We start from the raw sequence: 19,794 nt of genomic DNA, 5'->3' as shown, positions 1-19,794 counted from the left end.
ATTATAATTACACAAATGTTAGATTCAAAATATCTGTAGAGTCAGATACTTGGATCCACTTGTACGTGTAATACAAATTTGTAAATTTAGATTAGATTTTATATTAATAAGAAAACAAATTTGTAAATTTAGATTAGGTTTTATATTAATAAGAAAACAAAAACGATTTTTGTGTAAGCTATTGAGACGGCGAAGGTTGATGGACATGCACATGGTTTTTGCGAGCATCTTACTACACTTTCTGAGCGATCTGCGGTTCCCTGTAAACATCTGATTTTTAATCAGGAAAAATACAATTGTAATTAACTTATCTTTTAATCTTGAAACGGTGTATTTTTGTTTTTAAACGAAAATCTCTTAATGATTTATTATTAACTACAGTCAAAGACATTGGCAATTGGACCGATGAATAATTAGCCTCTCTTCCATATTTAATTGTCGTGTTTTCTTCATATTGCAATTGTTAACGTATTTATCACGCCACGTGATTGGGCGTTTGGGCCTAATGGACCTATGGATCTAACGATGGAGATACTAACTAGATTATCACTAAAATCTCTTTTGAAGTTCCAATATGTATCGAAGACATGGTTTTCCACAATCCGTAGCAAAGACTCCATCAATTCGTTGGTCTCTATGTCATCTACACGATCATCGCGATTTCTTATATCTCTTTAAAAAAAACGGTGAATTGACCAACAAGAAACCTAAAAAGAGTTTGTTCTTCTTTACATCTTCACAAGAGGAAGAAGAATAAAAGCCTTTAATAAGTGATCTCAGTTTTAAACTTTATCCATGTTTTTTTGTTAACTCATGAATTGAAAGAGAACAACCAAAGTGAATGTAGCCTGATAAAACAGGATGAAACTATTGAAAGATTCAAACTTTGTTTACAGAATCATCCTTCTTGGCCACTTCACTACTTTCCAACGGTGGTAAACTCTGCACAAAAGTAAAAAGCAATCAGATTACAAATCTCTCATGGGCAATTCATCGAACACCTTATGTGCATTACAATAAAAGAGAGATCACAGAGCCAGAGAACGAAATGAATGGTTTTAAACCGATCACGCTTATGGGCATTATCAAGAACGAAGAAAGTGAGCAAACCTAATACATTTGAGAACCCTAACATATGTACAGAAAGAGAAGGTGAAGCTTACGAGATCTGGTTTGTAGATGTTGTGGACAACGGAGGCTCCGGCGAGAAGGGAAGCAACGACGACGAGTGTTGACATTGCCAGAGACGGAGTTCCCGTCGGCAACTTTCCTTTATACGGTTTCTTCATCTTTGGCTCTGCTTTTTGACTGAGCGCGCGATATGAAGAGAAATTTGAAAAGCTTTTCGAAATTTTGAACCATCATCAACAAGTTTGCTTTTATAGCAAGTCGGCTTTTTATGATTTGAACGCGCAGCTCTCGCGCGTGAGTAACACGTCACCTCCCTGCCTGAATCTCATTATCTAAGGCCAAAGTTTTGAATTATATAATAAGGTCAAGCTACTCTAAAGAATTATGGAAATATCAAAACACTTTTTTGAGGATCGTTTATAAGCTTCAAGACCATCACTTGACAATCATGAGAGTTCAATACCTCAAACCTCATCAGATATGTCACATCATTCGGTACTGGTAATGATATCCTTGCAAAACATGAATTCAGTTGACATATCATATACATATTACTAGTAAGCTATAAGAATCTCACTCAACACACAAATGAATTTATTCTTAGAGATACATACGACAACCAGTCATTATGACAATCATCAACCAACTTGAAGAAGAATTGCTTGTAAGGGAGAGGGAAAGGTCACAAGAGGTAGGCCCAACAAAACTCAGAGCCCACAACTATATTTTCATATCAATGGGCCATACATTGTACATACATCAATGCGTACCAACCAAAATATAAAACATTCAACACCGAAGTTATTGAGTTTTCATCTGACACTCCAAAGTTCAAACCGAATAATCAAAACACACCAAAGCAAAATCCCTCAACCGGTTAAACCCAAAAAACTAACCAGCCAGTTTGAAACCATTTACCACTAATAACTATACCAATAATGCCAATATTACCCGTAACTTTTGAACTCGAGTCCTTGCTGCACATTGCTTAAAATCACAACGAATTTCGCCAATCAAATATAAAATATCTCCAACAATTTTTACCGACTTCCCTTGAAGATGTTTCTCGTATGAGATCCTTGTGCATTGCACAGCCTTGCAGGGCATAAGAGGTTGAAACCTACGCCGTTTTCGTAATGGGCCTAATAATAGGCCTTAAAAAGCCCAGTTACCTCTTTCTATTCACGGAATTGATCTTATCGAGCCTCCACTCATCTCTAAGCCTGGCAATGAAATTGTCGGCTTTCGTATCAACGTCCGGGCTTGGGCAGAATCCCGGCATACCGCCGCCGCTGACGGCAGCTTTAGTCTCAACTCCGCCATCAGATTGTGTGAGTTCTAGACCCCAACCGATATCGAACACTTCCCGTTCAGGGGAGCTACATCTAGAGCTCTGATTACTCCGTATCTTCGCGAAATCACCACTCACGACATATTTTAGCGGCGGAACTCTAAACGGAGGCGGTGGTGGAGGTGGAGGCGTAATTTGGATTAACGGAGATCCTTGGCCGTTGTTCTCTTCATTGAAATTCTTCGGTTTCGTCGGACGCGGAGGTCTTCCGGATTTCACTCTCCGTGGTGGTGTCTGAGGATCAAATTGGGTATATCTCGGCGGTGGAGGTGGAGGCGGCGCCGGAACGGAATGAATCTTTTTGTTGCTCTTAACTCCTTTCTTGAACAATCCGTAGAATACTGATTGTGACGATCGCAATGGAGGCGGAGGTGGTGGTGGAGGAGGAGGCGGAGACGGTGGTGGGATTAACGATTGGTATTGCGGTGGTTCCGTTACATCTTCCACCATCGGAGAAGATTCGATTCTCTCTTTTCTCTTCGATTTCTGAAGCTTCTTCTTCTTCTTCCCTTGATTATACAGAGAAGCGAAAACCATTTTAATCTCTTTCGCCGCATTGCTCTTTCTTCTTTGAAGAGTTCCTTGTTTTCTTGGTGGCGTAGCGGCTATAAGCGGCTGAGGAGGTGGTGGGGGCGGTGGAGGCGGTGGTGACGGCGGAGGCTGAAACGTTCGTTTAAACTTAGTCTCACTGCGTTTGGCGTTTTCTTGTAAATCTCTGTTTCTAACAGAACGATGAGTCCTTCTCGGTTTCTGCGGAACTTCAACCGGCGGAGGTGGGGGAGGAGGTGGTGGTGTTGCCGGTGGTTGTTGCGGCGGAGAAGACGGTTTTACAACGAACGTATCAATCTGAATCTCTTTAGGCTCAGATTCTTCTTCCTCGATTTCAGTTTTAGAAAGATTCTGAAATTGTTGGTAAGAACTCGAATCCTGCGATCGGTACTTATCGATTTCGAAATCATCATAAAACCGGAACCGTCGATCGCCAGTTTCTCTAAAAACTCCTTGTCTGAGATCAGGATAAGAGCTACTACTACGCCTCAACGGTACATTCCCGGTAACCGGTAATCCATGAGAAAAACTTCGACTACTTACACTCTCATAGATCTTAAGCCTATCAGAATCATACACGTCATCAAACCACTGCTCTGAAACCGTCGACGACGAGGATGAGATTTTGCTAATCTCACCGACGGTCATTTCACCATTCGTAACGGCTCCTCCTCCTACTTCTTCTTCTTCTCCGCCGTGTAAAGACTCCGAAGACAATCCGTCGTCGTTTCGTCTAGCGAGTACGCCGCAGAGAATCGCGAAAACCACTAAAACCACGTTTATCGAATCCCATCCTCGCTTCACCGAAGCTGGCTGAAGAATCTGAGATGTGACTGAGAGAAACGTAGGAACGACGAAGGTCACAAAGACAAGAAAAATCGCCGCTGAAGTTACTCCGATCATCGCCGGAACTAAAATCGCCGGAATCGATGATCTCCGGCGAGCATATCCGGTAGAGTCAAACTGGGGCCAGATCAGCGGCGGTTGATCGTCCATTTTTGCCGGTATAATTTTTGAATAGAGAGAGAGAAGAGAGAGACTTGTCGATTCGATTACAGTACATTAATGGAGTAAACGTTTATATAGTGGTCTTATTATGTGGCGGAGAGATTAACAATAATAGTAGTATTAATAATTTTAAGTACGTTATTATAGGGGGAAATGATATGATTAAGATTTATAATCATACGGACACGGAAAGGAATTGTTGTCATGGTCTCGAACGATGTCGCGCCGAAGATTTGTTAAAATAATATTATTAAACTCGATTCAAATCATTGAGTTGGAAAATTCCTCGAATTGCTTAACTTGCATTCATAAAAAGATAATGCACCCTAATTTCCACAATATCAAAAGTTATAATTGTTTGACGAATTTATAATAAAAATTTGTGAAAGATGTACAAAAGAGCTATTTGATAATGACATGAAAAATTGAGATATATTGATATGTTATTTTCTCGAAGCCGTCCAAGTATAATTTCAGCATTGTTATTTGAATAGTATAATTAATCGGATTTGTTGCATGATTTATAAAAAAACAATTTTAATTTCATTTTAAATATTGTTGAGGATGTTGCCACTAAGGCCCGTCTTGGATAACCCTTGTTTACAAGCAACGTAGAGCCGTCGACCAGAAGAGATTTATATATTTTTTGCTTACCAAACATTACATTAATCATGCAAGTAATTGATGCATATAATGGAACATATGTTGACATATCAAATACTATATTGTTTAGCAAGGAAACATTTCAACACAAGATTTCTATTATACCGCGAGATTTTACTAGCTACATTTGAAAAAATTTCTTACTCAAAGTAAGACTTCAACTTTTATTACAAAATATAATGCCTAGTTAAGGAATAGTCAACAAATGAATGTTAAAAAAAATGATAATTGTGAAAGCTTCAGAATAACACGACGTAACATTCGAAATTAATAATGATATTTTAGGGGACTAAAAGGTTTATGTTTCTTAAAACAAATCTCTTGGATTTGTATTTGATTTCCTGAAGTTATTTTAAAGTTTGAGATCTAAACCTCGGGATTTTATTCACGAAAGTTGCAAAATATTACATCAAGTCGTGTTTTTTATTACTATCTTAAATCTTAATCACTACTGTTACAGAAATATCTTATGTTCATGGCGCACATCTTTTAATTACCACGGTGGTTCATGAAGACACAAACATAAATGATGTCAAAGTTGTTTCCACTCTTAACTATAATTAAGGCTAGGGGAAAAAACAGAGGTTTTAAATAGGATTGAAAAATAATACTGGAAAAAAGTTAGTTCAAAGTGGATGTTAATAATTATTTGGAACTGTTTAGCCATAATTGCAATTGCTAATACACTAGCTAGACATTTTCAGTGAAACAAAAAGTACAGTATGTGGAAACGGTTTTAGACGTAAATTTGCTGAACTTGCTAAATACGCAACACACACAACACGACGCTGTTTTTCTTCTTCTATTTGTATCACGTCAAGATGGTTTACAAACACTTTTTCGTATTTTACATTTTGTAATAACTCAAAGTTTTTACTTATGTATTCATAATTGGCCATCGATACACAAAACATGCTTTTACCGATCCATGTACTACCAACCAATTATCTATATGTCACTAAATAGTACTATGTGATTCATCCACGCAAATTACGTTATAATTATCACTCCATGTATTACTTACTACACAAACCCTATACATTATATGATACTTTAAAGGAATGTATGATATTTTGCTTGTACTGAAAAAGTCCACGTATAGTATTAAAATTTTGTGTTACATATATGTTTGGAAAATAACTTTAGAGGATGCTCATGATGCTCTGTTGATAGAAATAATTGGAGCGTGGTTATCATCATTGTAAAGTGTTTACTTACCCTTTTCTCGCTACACCCCAACCCAAACCTCCGCATCTTTTGTCAACCTGTCTCTGCTTAAACACACACTTTTTTTTCTCTCACAATTATTCGTTTATGAAAAAGTAACAAAAGAAAAGTAAACTACGATTTACACACAAATTTACCCTATGTTGCATTATGATTACGCTTTTGCCACATGAGTTATCTCTATAGAAGTCAAAGACATATAATGATTCTTCATTCGTAAAATTTACGCATGAAATTACCTTATTTATACTTTCTATTATTTCTGTTGGGTAGAGGAGTTGTTATCATGCTTCTATAATAGTGATTGATCAAGTAATATTGAAATCAAATGTCGATGGGTCATGCGTAGCAATAGCATTATAGATCTTATATGCACCATAAATTCTTCATTACTTGCCACAACATTGTCACATTCGATAAGTGGAAGGAGCAAAAGAGTTGAATTAAAAAACTATCACTTGATAAAAAAAGGTGAAAAAGGAAAAGGGGACCAGCATCCAATCCCAACCCTTTAAACTCATCTTTAATTTCTCATAAACACTTTTAACATTTTTGTAGTTTAGTACATTATGAATATTTCAAATTAAAAGTGTTAGTTAAAAACACTTTTCAACCTAATAATACTTGTAAGCGAATTAATGAATATATAAACCCTGATTTTTGGGTTCTGTAACGTTCCACCTTATCGTTAATGTGTTGTACACTCGGCCACCACCATTTCCCAATTTATTTTCATACTATTATTATTTTTGGAAACAAACAATTAAATGCTTAATAAAAGCTGGGATCATACGTTTTTGATAACCAGAAAGAGATCAAAACTTATACTAAAATATACGTAAATTTTATTTTTTTTGTAAATTATTTACTTAATATCTTGACGTTAAGACAAACCCAAAAATTTAAAATATAAAAAATTATGGTAACAACTAACAAGTTAACATGTTATGAGAAGAAAAAAACAATCTAACAAATGCTTGAAAATATAGAATTTGATAGTCCTAAAATTATGGCCCTCGCCACCAGCTTTTCTGTCTGTGAAAAAGAAATATTATTAATATTTTGAAATTTTGGCTCTAAACTTTCATATTCAGTGTCCCACTATTAAACCTAAAGACCAAAGAAAGAAAAGTAAGCATTAACTAAAATCATACTTATAAAACTATTAACCAAAGGAAAGGAGGATAGCGATTTACGTATAAAGAAAACATTATGGCTTATAATATAAGAGAAAATCGGTTTCGAGAGATCACACAAGGTTTTCTAATATCTCATAAATTAATGAATCTGCAGGTGATTTACGTAGGCAGGTAAAAGTTAGTGAAAGAAAAAGTGATTATCAAAAAAGTATTTTGTCCAACCAAAAATTTGCTGAGCCATCGAATCAATAGTTTCCATAGTAGATCAACATTATTTATGGTTCATACATGTGACAAATCCACCAAACATTGAACAGTCTTTTTCTCAAGACTCAAAACTTAGAAAATTGTAAGTATCTTTATCAAAAGAGACCGTGATCAGCTTCAACATATAGAGTTGTAATTTACTGATAGTTGCATATTGAAAATCATGTAACACAAACAACCCTTGAATTAATACAAGATTTTAAAGAAGCCACCCCTTATACTATTGCTAATTGAGTAATTGTCCGAGTGTTAAATTAGTAACTCAATTGGTTACAGTGATATTGTCTTAGCTAGCTACCTGATTCAAACTCAAATTTTTGTTGCTAAATGCAGTTTTAAGAAATGTTTTATAGCAAACAAAGAATGATGATTAAAATAATTGGACACAGATGGACATAAATCTGGAGTTTAGGTACAGATACCTGTATATTGGTCTGGAAACGAGCCAAAATAGGAAAATAAAATATATAATTATGAAAGTTAAAAATAAAAATAAAAAGAAGAAGAGAAAGAGACAGGCTGGGAAAAGAGAGACGCTAGATGAATCGGAAGTATCGTCTAAGTTTCTTCAGACAGCCTGTCTGTCTCCCACACGTGCGATTTATACCACATGATCCAATCGTATTACATGTCGTCTTATTGTAGTAATTGATTAGTACTATAAAATCAACAATTAAAGCTCTTAATGATTCGATTATTACTTGGAAGAGATCCACAAATTTGTCCTGGCATTAACCAATTGGAAGCTTTTAGCGATTGAGAATAATCGAATCAATCAAACTTCTCTTTTGTTGATAAGTACAAAAGATACACGAACCTACCGTACCTCTCTCTATCATTGGAAACATCATACTCCGTTTTTACATTTTGAGAGTTGCACATCATGCCGTCTTGAAGATTTTATGGATATATAAAACGGCTTGTAGTTTGGTCCACCTTAGTAAGGGACTGAAAAACTTTCATTCAACAAAAAAAATATACAACTTGAGAAAAATATCGAAGTGAAATTCATTTGGTTTATGTGAATGTACATGAGACATCAAGTTCCGAGACTATTCCTTGATGAACACGGAGCTTATAGGTATGAATGATAGTTAACATAGTTACTTCTTTATCTCAAGGATAGTAAAACCACCGGAAAGCAAAAATCACGAGTAAGACAAGAGAGAAGCCCATCGCCTGCAACAATTTAAGATCGAATTCATTGTTATTTCGTTTAATCAAGAACAACATTGTTAGACTACAAAAGCTATCTCTAAGAGTAATATGCATACACATAGAATCGTATGAAAGCACTTACAGTGATTGCGGAAGCAGCAAGACCGGCTCTTTCTCTAGGATCTTTACGATAATAGTTCCCGAAATAAAGGAATGCAGCATAGTACCACAAAAATGGGAACATAAATCCTAGGAGGAAGCTGTTAAAGGCAAAATGAAGATTAAATCAGGATTGGTCTTAAAACAGATAACATGGGATTAATAGGAGAACAAGTACTCACGAAAACCATCCGATTCCACAACCAAAGCATGGAAGAGGTTTGTCATATGCTCCTGTTTCCATGTCGTCTACATCTTTTACAAGTGTATATCTTTTTTTCCCACGAGCCATAGCATCTACCAAAAAACAGAGACAGTGTCTTTTACTTAGTTCACAGTGATAAGAAGGTGTTGACATGAATGCTTCATCTTTCACATCTTACGTTTAATATATTCGATGGTGAGAATCAGAATTTCTGAACTTGTATACATGACAAGACTAGGTGCATAGGCGGTAATAGTTTGTAAAACAGGTTGTGGTACTAACCTTTAATTGCGGAATAATGTCGAGAGGCTTGTTTCATGAGTTTGGCATGCCTATCAGCAATGAATTTAACCAGCTCGGTTCTACCGTTTCCAGATACAAATTTAGAATCTGCAATGAAACAGATACAATATTTACTTGCACACATATCCAAGAAGGTTCAAAGCAACACATATATATATGTGTATATCCTCCTTTTAAAAACTTTGTAGTACATTTCCAACACTTTCACTCAAACAAAATCATGAAAAATGAAAATGGACAGGAGAGAAACAACGTCGTCTAGTGATCTCATCTAAGTCATCTCAATCTCAACTAGGACAAAACAAATTCACAACTCAACTCTGTAACTAGATATAAATGGAACTCTGTGACTCAATATTCTAGTAAAATTAACCTCAAAGCTCATAGTTGAAGAGTCAAGAGAGATAATTACTTTCGTCCATGCTTTAAGCTATTGCTTATGACCCAGATCTTCAATTTCCCTGCAATCATAATAAAAACATCAGAATTTCACAAGCAGTAATCAAAGACTAGAGATACATTTCAATCAACACAAGACCAACAATACAAAGTGTGATTCGAAAACCCTAGCAGCAACTAACCAAAACTCACACTATAAATTTCAAATCCCCATCAAATCAATCAGCAACCGCGAAAACTTCAAACTCGAGATACGACTCGTCTCTTTAACAAAAATTGAATGTTTTGAGCTCAGTTGTCTACAGGATTAGCTTTACAAATAAATCAATTCGTCGATCCATCGTTTCATTAAATACCGGAAATTGCTCGGAAAAAAAAACAAAGATCGCAGAGAGAGCTCACCGAAGATAAGAGAATCTAGTGCAAGATTTTTCGAAATGAATCTGGCGATTAAACGAAATCTGAATCTGATAATTCAGACAAAAATCGTGTCGTCTCCTCTTTTTCTTCTTCAGTGTTCAACTTCGTCGGCGCTTTAAATGCGTATAAAGCTGAAGAAGAAGAAATTGAAACTCTTGAGAAAGTAAAAAACACTCTTTTACTAACCAACGCTTACTTCTTTCCTTTTTTATGAAATAAGAATAATAAAACAATGTTATTCGAAGAGATTAAATTTTTCACAAGACTAATTTTATTTATATTCTTTCACATTTAAATATGATATTTACCTTTTTGTGTAATTGTTGAATAATGTTGATGTGATAAAAAGATGATTTTTCTTGGGGATAAAAGCTGCCTTACACACCACTTTACAATTAACTTGTGATATAAGTATGTATTATTTTGTCTTCAATCACCTACAATCTAAACATTCACATGGATTTACAAATTATTGTGACGTTTATTCAACCATCCCATATTCTGGTTGGTTTAGTAGATTTAAACAAAATGAAAAAATTATGGTGATGAAGACTAATGTAATTTTTGGTAATGAAAAAATGATGTCAATACTATTGAAACTATATCACTCTAACGAAAACACACACACAAAGAGAAGTTATGAAACATCAAATAATAACACTAAATATTTACGTAGACGAATGTAGTGTTATTACAACTAACCCCAAGATAAAAAAAAATACAAGGGGGCTTTTTGTTTGGAAGTTACACTATTCCCATGTACATTATATATATCATGTTAGTAAAATAAATATAAAAAGATTAAATAATGGTGGGAAGACTAAGAAAGTAAATAACAAATTTAAGCAGGAAATTAATATTACAATGTAATTATTACCTGTTGTTTTATCTTTCTTTTTTCACTAAAGAGAATTTTTACCCACCATCAAAACTTTTTTTTTCACTTTTCTTCCAAACCTTCTTTTTCAATTCAAGGATTTGCTCTTGAATTTCCTTATTCCCTTCAAATCAACCACTACCACACTTATATTGTCTTTGCTTCCTTTTTGCAAAGCCATCTTCGACAAATACTCTGCCGCGGACATTGCTGCAGGATCTTTTCCTTCTCCTCTTTTCTCCGCCGGAAGCAAAGCCTCTCCGGCCATCGCGTTCTTCTTATGCCATAGTAAAATCCGTTTCCGAGCCAAATCGCACACTTCTTCGTTTGTCATTACATCCCAAAGACCATCACTTGCTAAGATGAGACAATCATCTTCTTTTACTCGCCGCACTGAAGTCACTTCTGGATCCGGAATTACTGACGGTTTAAGGTATCTATCGCCTGTTCGCGACGGGTTGTAATGTAAGGAAACAACTAAAAGAACCAAATTCATGGATCATTATCAAGAGAAAGTTAAATAATTACCAATGGATCTTGACATTGCGAGAACACCAAATACACGAGCCCCGTTCCACCGGATTACTTTCCCACCGGCAGCTTCTATCCTCGCCGCTTCATCATCCCTATCCGGCTACACATAAATGTAGACCCAAACGCTATAAGTACATTAACTAATCTATAGAAACATGCTATGATTGGTAACACCATAACAAAAAACCGCAAGTCCTAATGAATATATGATTGTACTAATTCATTCATAGAAACATCTATACTTACTTTGTGATCAACCGACAACGCGAGTGGCGTTTTGCCGCGACACAAAACCGCCCTAGAGTCGCCGCAATTCGCGACAAAGATGTGAGTCGGAAAGACAACCGCAACCACCGAGGTAGACCCAACAGTTTCCGGAGCATGAGCCACAGTTTCAATCTCCGAGTCAACTCTCATAAAAGAGTTGAACAAAGCCTTCTTCCACTTCTCTTGCCACGTGTCACCGTCACAAAACTCCGGTTTCTCCTTCACTATCTCCTCCGTCAAAGCCAGATGCATCCTCTCACGACAATAATTCGCTACCTAAACACACAAAAACAAATGTCAAAAACCAAGTTTTTGCAGTTTCCGATCATATCATATCGAAACCAAATCGATTCATTACCTGAGAACCGCCATGGCCATCGTAAACACCAAAGAAATGAGCACTCAAGTGAGGATTAAATCCATTAGTGACTCGACCATCAAGCAACGAACTAGAAGAAACTTGAAGGAATCTAGGAATCGTTGAGACAGAATCTTCCATCTCTGGTCGTCTACCACAAATCGAAGTCACTCCATATAAAGGAACACACTTGAACTCAAACAGACTTCTACTCTCTGTTCTACTAAGTACTTTCTTCTCACTCTGATTCATCGATCTCGGATCAAACTCATCTGAACCGTTGATTTCATCTCCGGCGGAGATATCCACACCTGCCATAGCAGATGATGATGATGTCAATGAATCTTGTCTTGTATTGATCTCAAAGGAAGAATCTTTCATAGCTCCGTCGCCAGAACAAGAACTTTCCGGTAAAGTAACCCTAGATTCACCGTTGCAATAGCCTCTAAGTCCGGCGTGAGGGTCAGTGAATGGTCTGAATGGAACAGCGACTGCAGGAGAAACTTCGTCCATTAAAGGAGGAAAAAAAAAGAAAAAAGAACTTTCTTGAACTTTAACAAAAACCCAAATCAGGAATCAAAGTTGGGAAGAGAAAGGAGAGAAATTGAAGTTGGATATCTAAGTATTCAAAGAGACAGATGTTAGATTGTTAAAACGCTTGGGTGTAAGAGAAAAGAACGAAAAGTCAGACAGATTTGAACATAATAAAAATTGATGAGAGTGTTGTTAACTTTATTAGATGAAGATGAAGACAAGAAACTCATGACTCATTAGAGGAAAGTGAAGACAACCTTAGCTAGCACATGAAACAGATAGAGAGAGATTTGTCAATTAAAGAACCAAACACACACAAAAAAGAAAAAGCAAACGTTTTCCCGAGGAAAAAAGGACTAAAATCAGAGTTTCCTGGATTCTGGGCAATTCGTTTCAGCCATTTAGAGATTCTGAACTCTCTCTCTCCCTCAATTAATTTCCAACCAAAAAAACTTTTTTTTCTCTTTCTTTCTCACAAACAAATAGTTTAGGGGATAATCAGTTTTAAAGAGAGAGGTCTTTATTTATTAAAAAAAATAGCACAATGTGAGATGTTTTAGTGAACAACAAAGTAATTAGAAAGACTTAAGGAATTGTGGAAACAAAAACAAAGGGTATTTATTTTATTTTGACTTGATTAAATTTTATTTCTTATTCTATTTACTATCGTGTCACCCCTCCATTATTATTGGGTATCTTTATAGAAGTTTTGAATACAGATGTTTTATACGTTTCCTATTTTACCAAAATATCTTGCATTAAACGTTATGAAATTAGATTTAAGATAAATCCAAACTTTTTACATAATGAGTAATTTACTTATTTCACATAAAAATAATATCTCTTAGGAATTGCTCTTTTCTTTTGAGCTTTAATCAAAATTGGTCGACAAAAAACGTAATTTACTTATTTTATACAAAAACAAATTTCTTTTATTTTATTTTTTGTTTAGTGTAACATGCCATATGTCACAAAAATATATTTTATAGTAAAAGATGAAAACACCAAAAAATATACAAATTATGATACAATTTTTATTAGTTTAGTAGAAAATATATTCATCTACACTGACCACACTAGTACATTAATGCTACTAATAAAAATGAGGTACTATAATAATTACAAAATTTACTGACTAGAGAGCTTGCTCTGATATTTTTGGTTCTAGAGTTCAAAATAAAATAATGACAATCGGGTGGATACCAAAAACAGAAAGGAGGAGAATCAAACTCGAGAAGGCAAGAAGTGTTGTGTTGTCAACAGATGATTCTTTTTACTTCCAAAACAATATTGAAGAAAAAAACAATATTGAAGAAAAATAAAATCATTTTCGAAATAACAATCAAATGGGTCCCATTATTGTCGGAAAACAGACCGGATGATCGCCACGTAGACAGAGAGAAAGTCATTAGATTTGGTGAAGAGGATGGCGTGTACGGTGAGAGATCTGTTAGTTGGGATGGCGGGAAAAGATGAGCCGAAGAGGTTCATTGCACTGACATAGACAACACCTCTCTTTTAACTTCCGTAAATATCTTTGTGTTTCCTTTTTTATTTGGTGTCTGTTTTATTTATTTACTTGTTTTTAAACAAAAATAATAATACGTGTTCCATAATCATTGGACCATGTAATGATATGTGAAGTGAAAGTAGCTTTGGTTGGGCAACAAATACACTGAACCAATCGTATAGTTATATAACTAAAAACGTATATATGAATTTCTGTTTTTATTTATTTATTTACGATTTCATGAATATTTTTTATTCACTGGATATGAGTCATGTGACCTTGATTTTATTTTTATTTTTGAGATATACGTAGATAGATAGACGCATGCAATTTCTTTAAAGTTAATTCATTTTTTTTAGGATCTCTCGCAGCTGTCAGATAAAGTAAAATATCTTTCGATATAAAATAAAAAACAAAACCAGCTCATATTGTATAGTATACTATGTGTCACATATTTTGAGATGATCAGTTGCTACACGGATCTGTTAAAACTTAAAAGGTAGTATTGAATAAAGTGGCGGTCACATAGAAGTACAACTAATATCTATTTGTTAAATTTTGTCAATATGATATCAAATACAAAATGATAATAAGAAAATTATATAAAATTAGACCATATTCTTAAATTTTTATACATAAAGCTAAAACATCTAAACTTCATTACAAGGTAAGAGAAATTTGACGAATCTGGAAGTTATTACTGAGTTATTTTCGCTCGAAATAGTAAGTTACCAACTTACCATTTTTGTGAAGCTGCAAAAATAGTGAGACGTGAATCACCTATTGGACTGGGCTAGGCCCATCGATTCTCTGATAAACTTTCATTAAATAAACGTTTGACTTTTGCCACCACACCGCATGTTTGATTTTTTGTTGTCGTTGAAACAATTATATTTTTCGAGACAATACGAAATTGATTTTCCCAGTGATTATGTGGCTGAGTGGCTCAGGTTTTGTTTTTCTCCTTAATTTTCTTGGCCAATAAAGAAAATAAAAAACATGAAATCATTACTTTAAAGACAAAAAAAAACTCTTGCTCCTGTGTTGAGAGCCTAATCCAAGATTCTCTTCCATGGCTTCTATTTTCAGACCTTCTTCAGCTTCACTTGATTTACGACCAAAGGTATCAAACAAATAAGCTTCTTTATTCACTCCTAGCGTTAGGTTACTCGATTTCCAGAAATTGTTGTTTAGGGTTCTTACCTTTTGGATGATCTTGAGATAGTCCTAGACGCTAATCTTGTAAATTTGGCAATTAAGGGCTTCTTTTCTTTAGTTTTCAAGTAATTGAGTTAAAAGGAGAAATTAGGATTGTGAGTATCATTCAAAATCGATTACTTTACCTTGGATTGATCATTGATGATGAATCTTTTTTGGTATTTGGAAGGTTATTTGCACGAATCTCTCTACGAAAGAGCGGTTTGAGTTTCAGAAGAAGAGTGTGAGGAAAGAAAGGATCAATGTTAGGTTTTATAGCTTGAAGGCTAAGGCACAAGGATCGTCAATTGAAGGGATTAGTGTTGTACAAGAGAAAGAGCTTAACAACAAAACCGGTAATTAACTGATAATAAGTAATTGTGTTGATTGTCTGCTGGTTAGTGGTTACAACATTTTAAGCAAATGTCACCATTTATCTATAGACACTAAGCTCGGATTACCAGTTTTGATTGTTGATTGTTATTGTAGATTATGGAGTTGTTGGGGTTCATCATGTCGGTCTGCTCTGCGAGAACCTAGAACGGTCACTCGAGTTTTACCAGAACATTTTAGGCCTTGAGATCAACGAAGCAAGGCCTCACGACAAGCTTCCATATAGAGGAGCATGGTTATGGGTAGGTTCAGAAATGATTCATCTTATGGAGCTTCCAAATCCAGATCCATTAACAGGTAGACCCGAGCACGGAGGCCGGGATCGACACGCTTGTATTGCAATCCGTGATGTTTCAAATCTGAAAGAGATCTTAGACAAAGCTGGTAGTTTATATTTTTTTATTCTTTCTTCTTAGTTTCTTTTGGCTTAAAGGATGTTTCCTTTCGTTCTGAAGAAGATTTTTTGATTTTGTAGGAATTGCATATACAATGAGTAAGTCAGGGAGGCCAGCGATATTTACTCGTGATCCAGACGCAAACGCTCTTGAGTTCACCCAAGTTTGATTTGAGTCTATTTGTAGATGAATCCTCTAAACTTTCACTTGATTATCAGTTGTAAATGCTCTTCATATAGAACTGCAAAAAGCAAACCAAATCCTTGTTGACTTATTATATAATACCACAATACATATTCACAGAGATGATACACCCGATTCAAACAAGTTCAGGGTATTTAGTCAATATACGAATTAGACTAGACTGTATATATATTAGTGTGATCAGTAGGAGCCAAGAGTAGTGGAGAGGTCTAAGCGTGAACGAGATCGCCACTCTCGTATAGCCGATCTGAGAGTGTGGTTCGGTGTAAGATCAGAATGTTTGAGCCGATGCTTAGTAACAGGAGACACATCTTGATGTTTTTGAATCCATTCTTTTATCGCTTTTCGTTCGTATGTGAATCCATCTGCTGCTATTTGTGGATCTTCCATTATTTCCTACAATCAACCAGAATCAAACATTTTAAAACCTGAGCCATCGAGAATTGTGGTTGGTGTGCATCGGTTATTCGATTTACCTTAAGAATTGGACAGTAATAGTGAGTTGGTGCTCGTGCGTTAGCTTGTTCTGTCTTGAGTCTACTATTTGCAGATTCAAGAATACGTTTGAGAGCAGGCAAGACTTGTGTGCTAAGATCTGGTCTGTCTCTGCATTTGAGCTGCGAACACCTGATTGCAATGCGAGCTAGTTCTTTCGCTTCGGCTATGGGCCAGTCTTTGACTGATCCATCTAACATATCTTCAAAACAGCCTCTCTTTACTGCATCTTCAACGCAGAAAAGAAGACCGTTGGGATGTCGAGCGGTTAAAAGCTGGAGAATTATGATTCCAAATGCGTAAAGATCTGATTTCGGTCTGATTGTGCCGGTTCGTTGGTATTCCGGGTCCATGTAGTAGAGTGTACCGGCGATAATCGAGTTTCTGTAAACCGTCACACTGTCTGGTGCTTCGTCTGACATGAGTTTTGCGAGTCCAACGTCACCGATTTTGCTGACAAAGTTTCTGTCTAAGAGAATGTTGCCTGGTTTGAGGTCACGGTGGACGATGGGCTCAGGCTTAGAGTTGTGGAGGAAAGCTAAACCACAAGCTGTTTCATAGATGATTCGGAATCTGATAAACCATGAGAGAGATGGTTTCCCTTTTTTGGGAGAGATGTGACAATCTAAGCTACCATTTTCCATGTACTCATAGACAAGGCATCCATTTTCAGGACAAGCACCAAGGAGAAGAACCACATGGGGATGACGAAGCTGGCTTAAGACTGAGATCTGCAAAGTAAAATAGTTGATTTCAGATCTCAGAGTGTTAAAGGCTGCTGTTGTTATTAGGCCATGAGACTACTAGTAATTTACCTCTTTCAAGAATTCCTCTTTCTTTTCAACAGAATCAGGTTTGAGAACTTTAAGAGCTACTGGGGTATGATCAAGACTGCATTTGTATACTTTTCCATATCCTCCTTCGCCGATTATTTTACGGGAAGAGAAATTATCTGTAGCTGCAGCTATTTCTTCTTTTGTGTACTTTCTGTATCGCCCGTCTCTCAAGAAGAGTTGCTCAATGACTTTCTGTTTCTCTATGGACTGTTTGAGAGCATCTAGCTCGGCTAATTGCCTCTCGCAGAACTCTTTGGCTAGCATTGATTTTGCTTCCTCGACTTCTTTTACAGCTTTTAGATGCTTTTCTTTCTCTTCTGCTGCTGCTTTCCTTCGCATTTCTTCTTTTTCCAGAGCAGTGATGACCCTTTCTGTTTCTTTGATACACTCAGAGGAAAGAGACTGGACCTGAGGTCACAACATGGGATTGAGTTTATGAATCCATAAGATGTAAAAACATTAGGAAAGGATTTCGAGAACAAAAAAAGTTTTCTTCTAGAACTCCAACCTGTGTTTGTTTATGAACTAGCTCTTCACAAGCTTGTTTGTACATGGAAAGAGTGGTTTGCACTTCTTTCCTTAGCTGCTCTACCTCAGCTCTTACACCTGACTGCAAAAACAGATCTTGGATCAAAATCATATGCATTTTGTGTCACAGAGAATCAAAATGGTCATATATTAAATGCTTCACCTTTGGTGTTTTTAAGTGAGGTCTAGGATCCATCTGTATTTTACTAGTGGAAACAGTACTATGCCTAAGGATAGAACGACAGTGTTCGTCATCGACCAAAACAATATCAGTTGAAGAAGACTGTGCATCAGAATACACTCGAGAGGTCGGATGACTATGCGGTAAAGAGCCAGGCCTTCCAATTCTCATCCTGCCTGAAGATGTTATAGATGAAGCAGACAACCCTGTCTTATCAGAGCGTGTGCGACTGAAAGATTCTGTATAAGCTTCAGCTCCTTCTGGTATACGGAAACTAGATGATGAATCTGTTGAAAATTTCACACAGAAACAAAAACCACAGGGGAAATCAATAAAACTTGTATTTTTTTCCTTCTTGACTTCAGATTTTAGATCAATGCAATTGAAACATACCTGCGGTAAACTGATTCGTCGATTTGGTTAAGATTCTATCTTTACAAACAACATATATCTCACATGTCTCTGGAGCTTCTCCTAGCACCGTTAATGGCATTTCTTGTCCTTTTTTCCTGTCAAAACCAATCCAAACGTCTAAGCAAGATCATACCATATACAAACACATACTAGATATCAAATCCCATTATGTAACATTACCTTGTGAGGAAATTAGAAGAGCAAGAGCCAATCACTAAACACTCAACATCAGTATCTGACATATACTTCAAAAGAGCCTTTGCAGGATCATGATGTTCCAACAACAAAGTCTCAACCTAAACATTTAACCAGTAAAATTATTCCATAAGCCTTCTCCAAAACTTCCAAAATCAGTATCATAAATTTAGCTTTCACAGAAACTCACTTTGTTGGATTTGCAGATCCTCTTAAACGGAACAAAAACTTGTTCAAATTCTTTTCTCAAATCTCGTTTATACATAGACACAACACTCTCATCCAATTCCTCTATTGGAATCTTCGATCCAGCTTTTAAATCAAACAAAAACTAGTGTTAAATTTTCATGAATCTCGAAATTGATTTAACAAAAAAATTCGAATCGAGACTTACAAGGAGATGGAATAGTAGTAACTGTAGGCATGACATGAACAAGAACTAATCTATCGATTTTAGGAAGGAAATTTTCGATTGTCCAACGAAGAGCACGACGACTAGCAGTTCCTCCTACGGCGTCACCGACGGATCCTTTAACAGCGACGGATACTGAAGAATACGACGGAGCTCCGCCGATTAATTCGAAGAATTTGTTCGTCATCACCACCATGAAAATGAAACTTGTTGCTCTTTTTCTCAGATGGATTTTGTGAGGAAATGGGTTTTGGAGAAGAAGACCCGCGTTTTTAGTTGACTTGGATAGAAAAAGTGGGTGATGTATTTATTGACTGTTGTGAAAATTGAAAGCGCCTACTTTATTAGAAAAGTCTTTTTCGAAAAAATTGTTATGTTGGGACTTATATTTTTGTGAAATTTAAGATATGGTCGTTTTATTGATAATTTTGAAGGTTTTAATTGATATAATTGTGAGAAAAATATTAGAAAGAATGTTCTATATT

At 35.9% G+C, this 19,794-nt stretch overlaps 6 protein-coding genes across 16 annotated transcripts; 1 reads left to right on the top strand and 5 right to left on the bottom strand.

Moving 5' to 3' along the window:
* Positions 1-660: 660 nt before the first annotated feature.
* AT5G57080 (uncharacterized protein) lies at positions 661-1,376 on the bottom strand. Its single transcript, NM_125090.2, has 2 exons — positions 1,164-1,376; positions 661-942 (listed from the first exon to the last, which is right to left on the bottom strand). Exons 1-2 carry the CDS (start codon positions 1,287-1,289, stop codon positions 880-882), a joined length of 189 nt encoding a protein of 62 aa, NP_200518.1. The 5' UTR covers positions 1,290-1,376; the 3' UTR covers positions 661-879.
* Positions 1,377-1,645: 269 nt separating this feature from the next.
* Positions 1,646-4,224, bottom strand: AT5G57070 (hydroxyproline-rich glycoprotein family protein). The gene has a single exon (NM_125089.4). The coding sequence runs from the start codon at positions 4,025-4,027 to the stop codon at positions 2,300-2,302; it is 1,728 nt and encodes a 575-aa protein (NP_200517.2). The 5' UTR covers positions 4,028-4,224; the 3' UTR covers positions 1,646-2,299.
* Positions 4,225-8,023: 3,799 nt separating this feature from the next.
* Positions 8,024-10,339, bottom strand: AT5G57060 (60S ribosomal L18a-like protein). 9 transcript variants are annotated; one of them, NM_001345231.1, is made up of 8 exons: positions 10,288-10,339; positions 9,962-10,110; positions 9,573-9,621; positions 9,140-9,247; positions 8,835-8,949; positions 8,636-8,753; positions 8,162-8,514; positions 8,024-8,060 (listed from the first exon to the last, which is right to left on the bottom strand). In NM_001345231.1, the coding sequence occupies exons 3-7, from the start codon at positions 9,580-9,582 to the stop codon at positions 8,452-8,454; spliced, it is 414 nt and encodes a 137-aa protein (NP_001318817.1). In that variant the 5' UTR covers positions 9,583-9,621; positions 9,962-10,110; positions 10,288-10,339; the 3' UTR covers positions 8,024-8,060; positions 8,162-8,451. The 9 variants fall into 9 exon arrangements, with proteins under 9 accessions (NP_001318817.1, NP_001330164.1, NP_974946.1 ...); NM_001345235.1 differs by lacking the exon at positions 10,288-10,339 and having other exon boundaries at positions 8,049-8,060; positions 9,752-10,147; NM_001345236.1 differs by lacking the exon at positions 10,288-10,339 and having other exon boundaries at positions 8,049-8,060; positions 9,534-9,621; positions 9,962-10,147.
* Positions 10,340-10,616: 277 nt separating this feature from the next.
* ABI2 (Protein phosphatase 2C family protein) lies at positions 10,617-13,126 on the bottom strand. Of its 3 annotated transcripts, NM_001125976.2 has the most exons (5): positions 12,447-13,095; positions 12,016-12,326; positions 11,637-11,933; positions 11,385-11,490; positions 10,621-11,300 (listed from the first exon to the last, which is right to left on the bottom strand). In NM_001125976.2, exons 1-5 carry the CDS (start codon positions 12,526-12,528, stop codon positions 10,945-10,947), a joined length of 1,152 nt encoding a protein of 383 aa, NP_001119448.1. In that variant the 5' UTR covers positions 12,529-13,095; the 3' UTR covers positions 10,621-10,944. The 3 variants fall into 3 exon arrangements, with proteins under 3 accessions (NP_001331640.1, NP_200515.1, NP_001119448.1); NM_125087.3 differs by having other exon boundaries at positions 10,620-11,300; positions 12,016-13,126; NM_001345230.1 differs by having other exon boundaries at positions 10,617-11,490; positions 12,016-13,106.
* Positions 13,127-15,001: 1,875 nt separating this feature from the next.
* Positions 15,002-16,350, top strand: AT5G57040 (Lactoylglutathione lyase / glyoxalase I family protein). The gene is made up of 4 exons (NM_125086.4): positions 15,002-15,182; positions 15,447-15,612; positions 15,746-16,033; positions 16,125-16,350. Exons 1-4 carry the CDS (start codon positions 15,132-15,134, stop codon positions 16,211-16,213), a joined length of 594 nt encoding a protein of 197 aa, NP_200514.1. The 5' UTR covers positions 15,002-15,131; the 3' UTR covers positions 16,214-16,350.
* AT5G57035 (U-box domain-containing protein kinase family protein) lies at positions 16,260-19,601 on the bottom strand. The gene is made up of 9 exons (NM_148143.4): positions 19,292-19,601; positions 19,088-19,209; positions 18,883-18,998; positions 18,682-18,797; positions 18,271-18,575; positions 18,088-18,189; positions 17,559-17,987; positions 16,725-17,474; positions 16,260-16,644 (listed from the first exon to the last, which is right to left on the bottom strand). Exons 1-9 carry the CDS (start codon positions 19,503-19,505, stop codon positions 16,429-16,431), a joined length of 2,370 nt encoding a protein of 789 aa, NP_680448.2. The 5' UTR covers positions 19,506-19,601; the 3' UTR covers positions 16,260-16,428.
* Positions 19,602-19,794: the final 193 nt, after the last annotated feature.

The sequence above is a fragment of the Arabidopsis thaliana genome, chromosome 5 (assembly GCF_000001735.4).
Source record: "Arabidopsis thaliana chromosome 5, partial sequence".
NCBI lineage: Eukaryota > Viridiplantae > Streptophyta > Magnoliopsida > Brassicales > Brassicaceae > Arabidopsis > Arabidopsis thaliana.
The sequence above is the reverse complement of the archived record's forward strand: the minus strand, read 5'-3'. Positions and strand labels throughout refer to the sequence as shown.

Coding starts and splice junctions, on each gene's coding strand:
- AT5G57080 (NM_125090.2), bottom strand. CDS start 1,289: ATGAAGAAACCGTATAAAGGAAAGTTGCCGACGGGAACTCCGTCTCTG. Junction 943..1,163: donor ACATCTACAAACCAGATCTC/GTAAGCTTCACC, acceptor ACTTTTGTGCAG/AGTTTACCACCGTTGGAAAG.
- AT5G57070 (NM_125089.4), bottom strand. CDS start 4,027: ATGGACGATCAACCGCCGCTGATCTGGCCCCAGTTTGACTCTACCGGA.
- AT5G57060 (NM_001345232.1), bottom strand. CDS start 9,284: ATGTGTGCAAGTAAATATTGTATCTGTTTCATTGCAGATTCTAAATTT. Junction 8,950..9,139: donor ACATTATTCCGCAATTAAAG/GTTAGTACCACA, acceptor GTTTTTTGGTAG/ATGCTATGGCTCGTGGGAAA. Junction 8,515..8,635: donor TTGCTGCTTCCGCAATCACT/GTAAGTGCTTTC, acceptor AAATTGTTGCAG/GCGATGGGCTTCTCTCTTGT.
- ABI2 (NM_125087.3), bottom strand. CDS start 12,528: ATGGACGAAGTTTCTCCTGCAGTCGCTGTTCCATTCAGACCATTCACT. Junction 11,934..12,015: donor ATGGCCATGGCGGTTCTCAG/GTAATGAATCGA, acceptor TTGTGTGTTTAG/GTAGCGAATTATTGTCGTGA. Junction 11,301..11,384: donor CGCAATGTCAAGATCCATTG/GTAATTATTTAA, acceptor CGTCGCGAACAG/GCGATAGATACCTTAAACCG.
- AT5G57040 (NM_125086.4), top strand. CDS start 15,132: ATGGCTTCTATTTTCAGACCTTCTTCAGCTTCACTTGATTTACGACCA. Junction 15,613..15,745: donor AGAGCTTAACAACAAAACCG/GTAATTAACTGA, acceptor TTGTTATTGTAG/ATTATGGAGTTGTTGGGGTT. Junction 16,034..16,124: donor AGAGATCTTAGACAAAGCTG/GTAGTTTATATT, acceptor TTGATTTTGTAG/GAATTGCATATACAATGAGT.
- AT5G57035 (NM_148143.4), bottom strand. CDS start 19,505: ATGGTGGTGATGACGAACAAATTCTTCGAATTAATCGGCGGAGCTCCG. Junction 18,999..19,087: donor GGATCTGCAAATCCAACAAA/GTGAGTTTCTGT, acceptor TTAAATGTTTAG/GTTGAGACTTTGTTGTTGGA. Junction 18,576..18,681: donor GACGAATCAGTTTACCGCAG/GTATGTTTCAAT, acceptor AATTTTCAACAG/ATTCATCATCTAGTTTCCGT.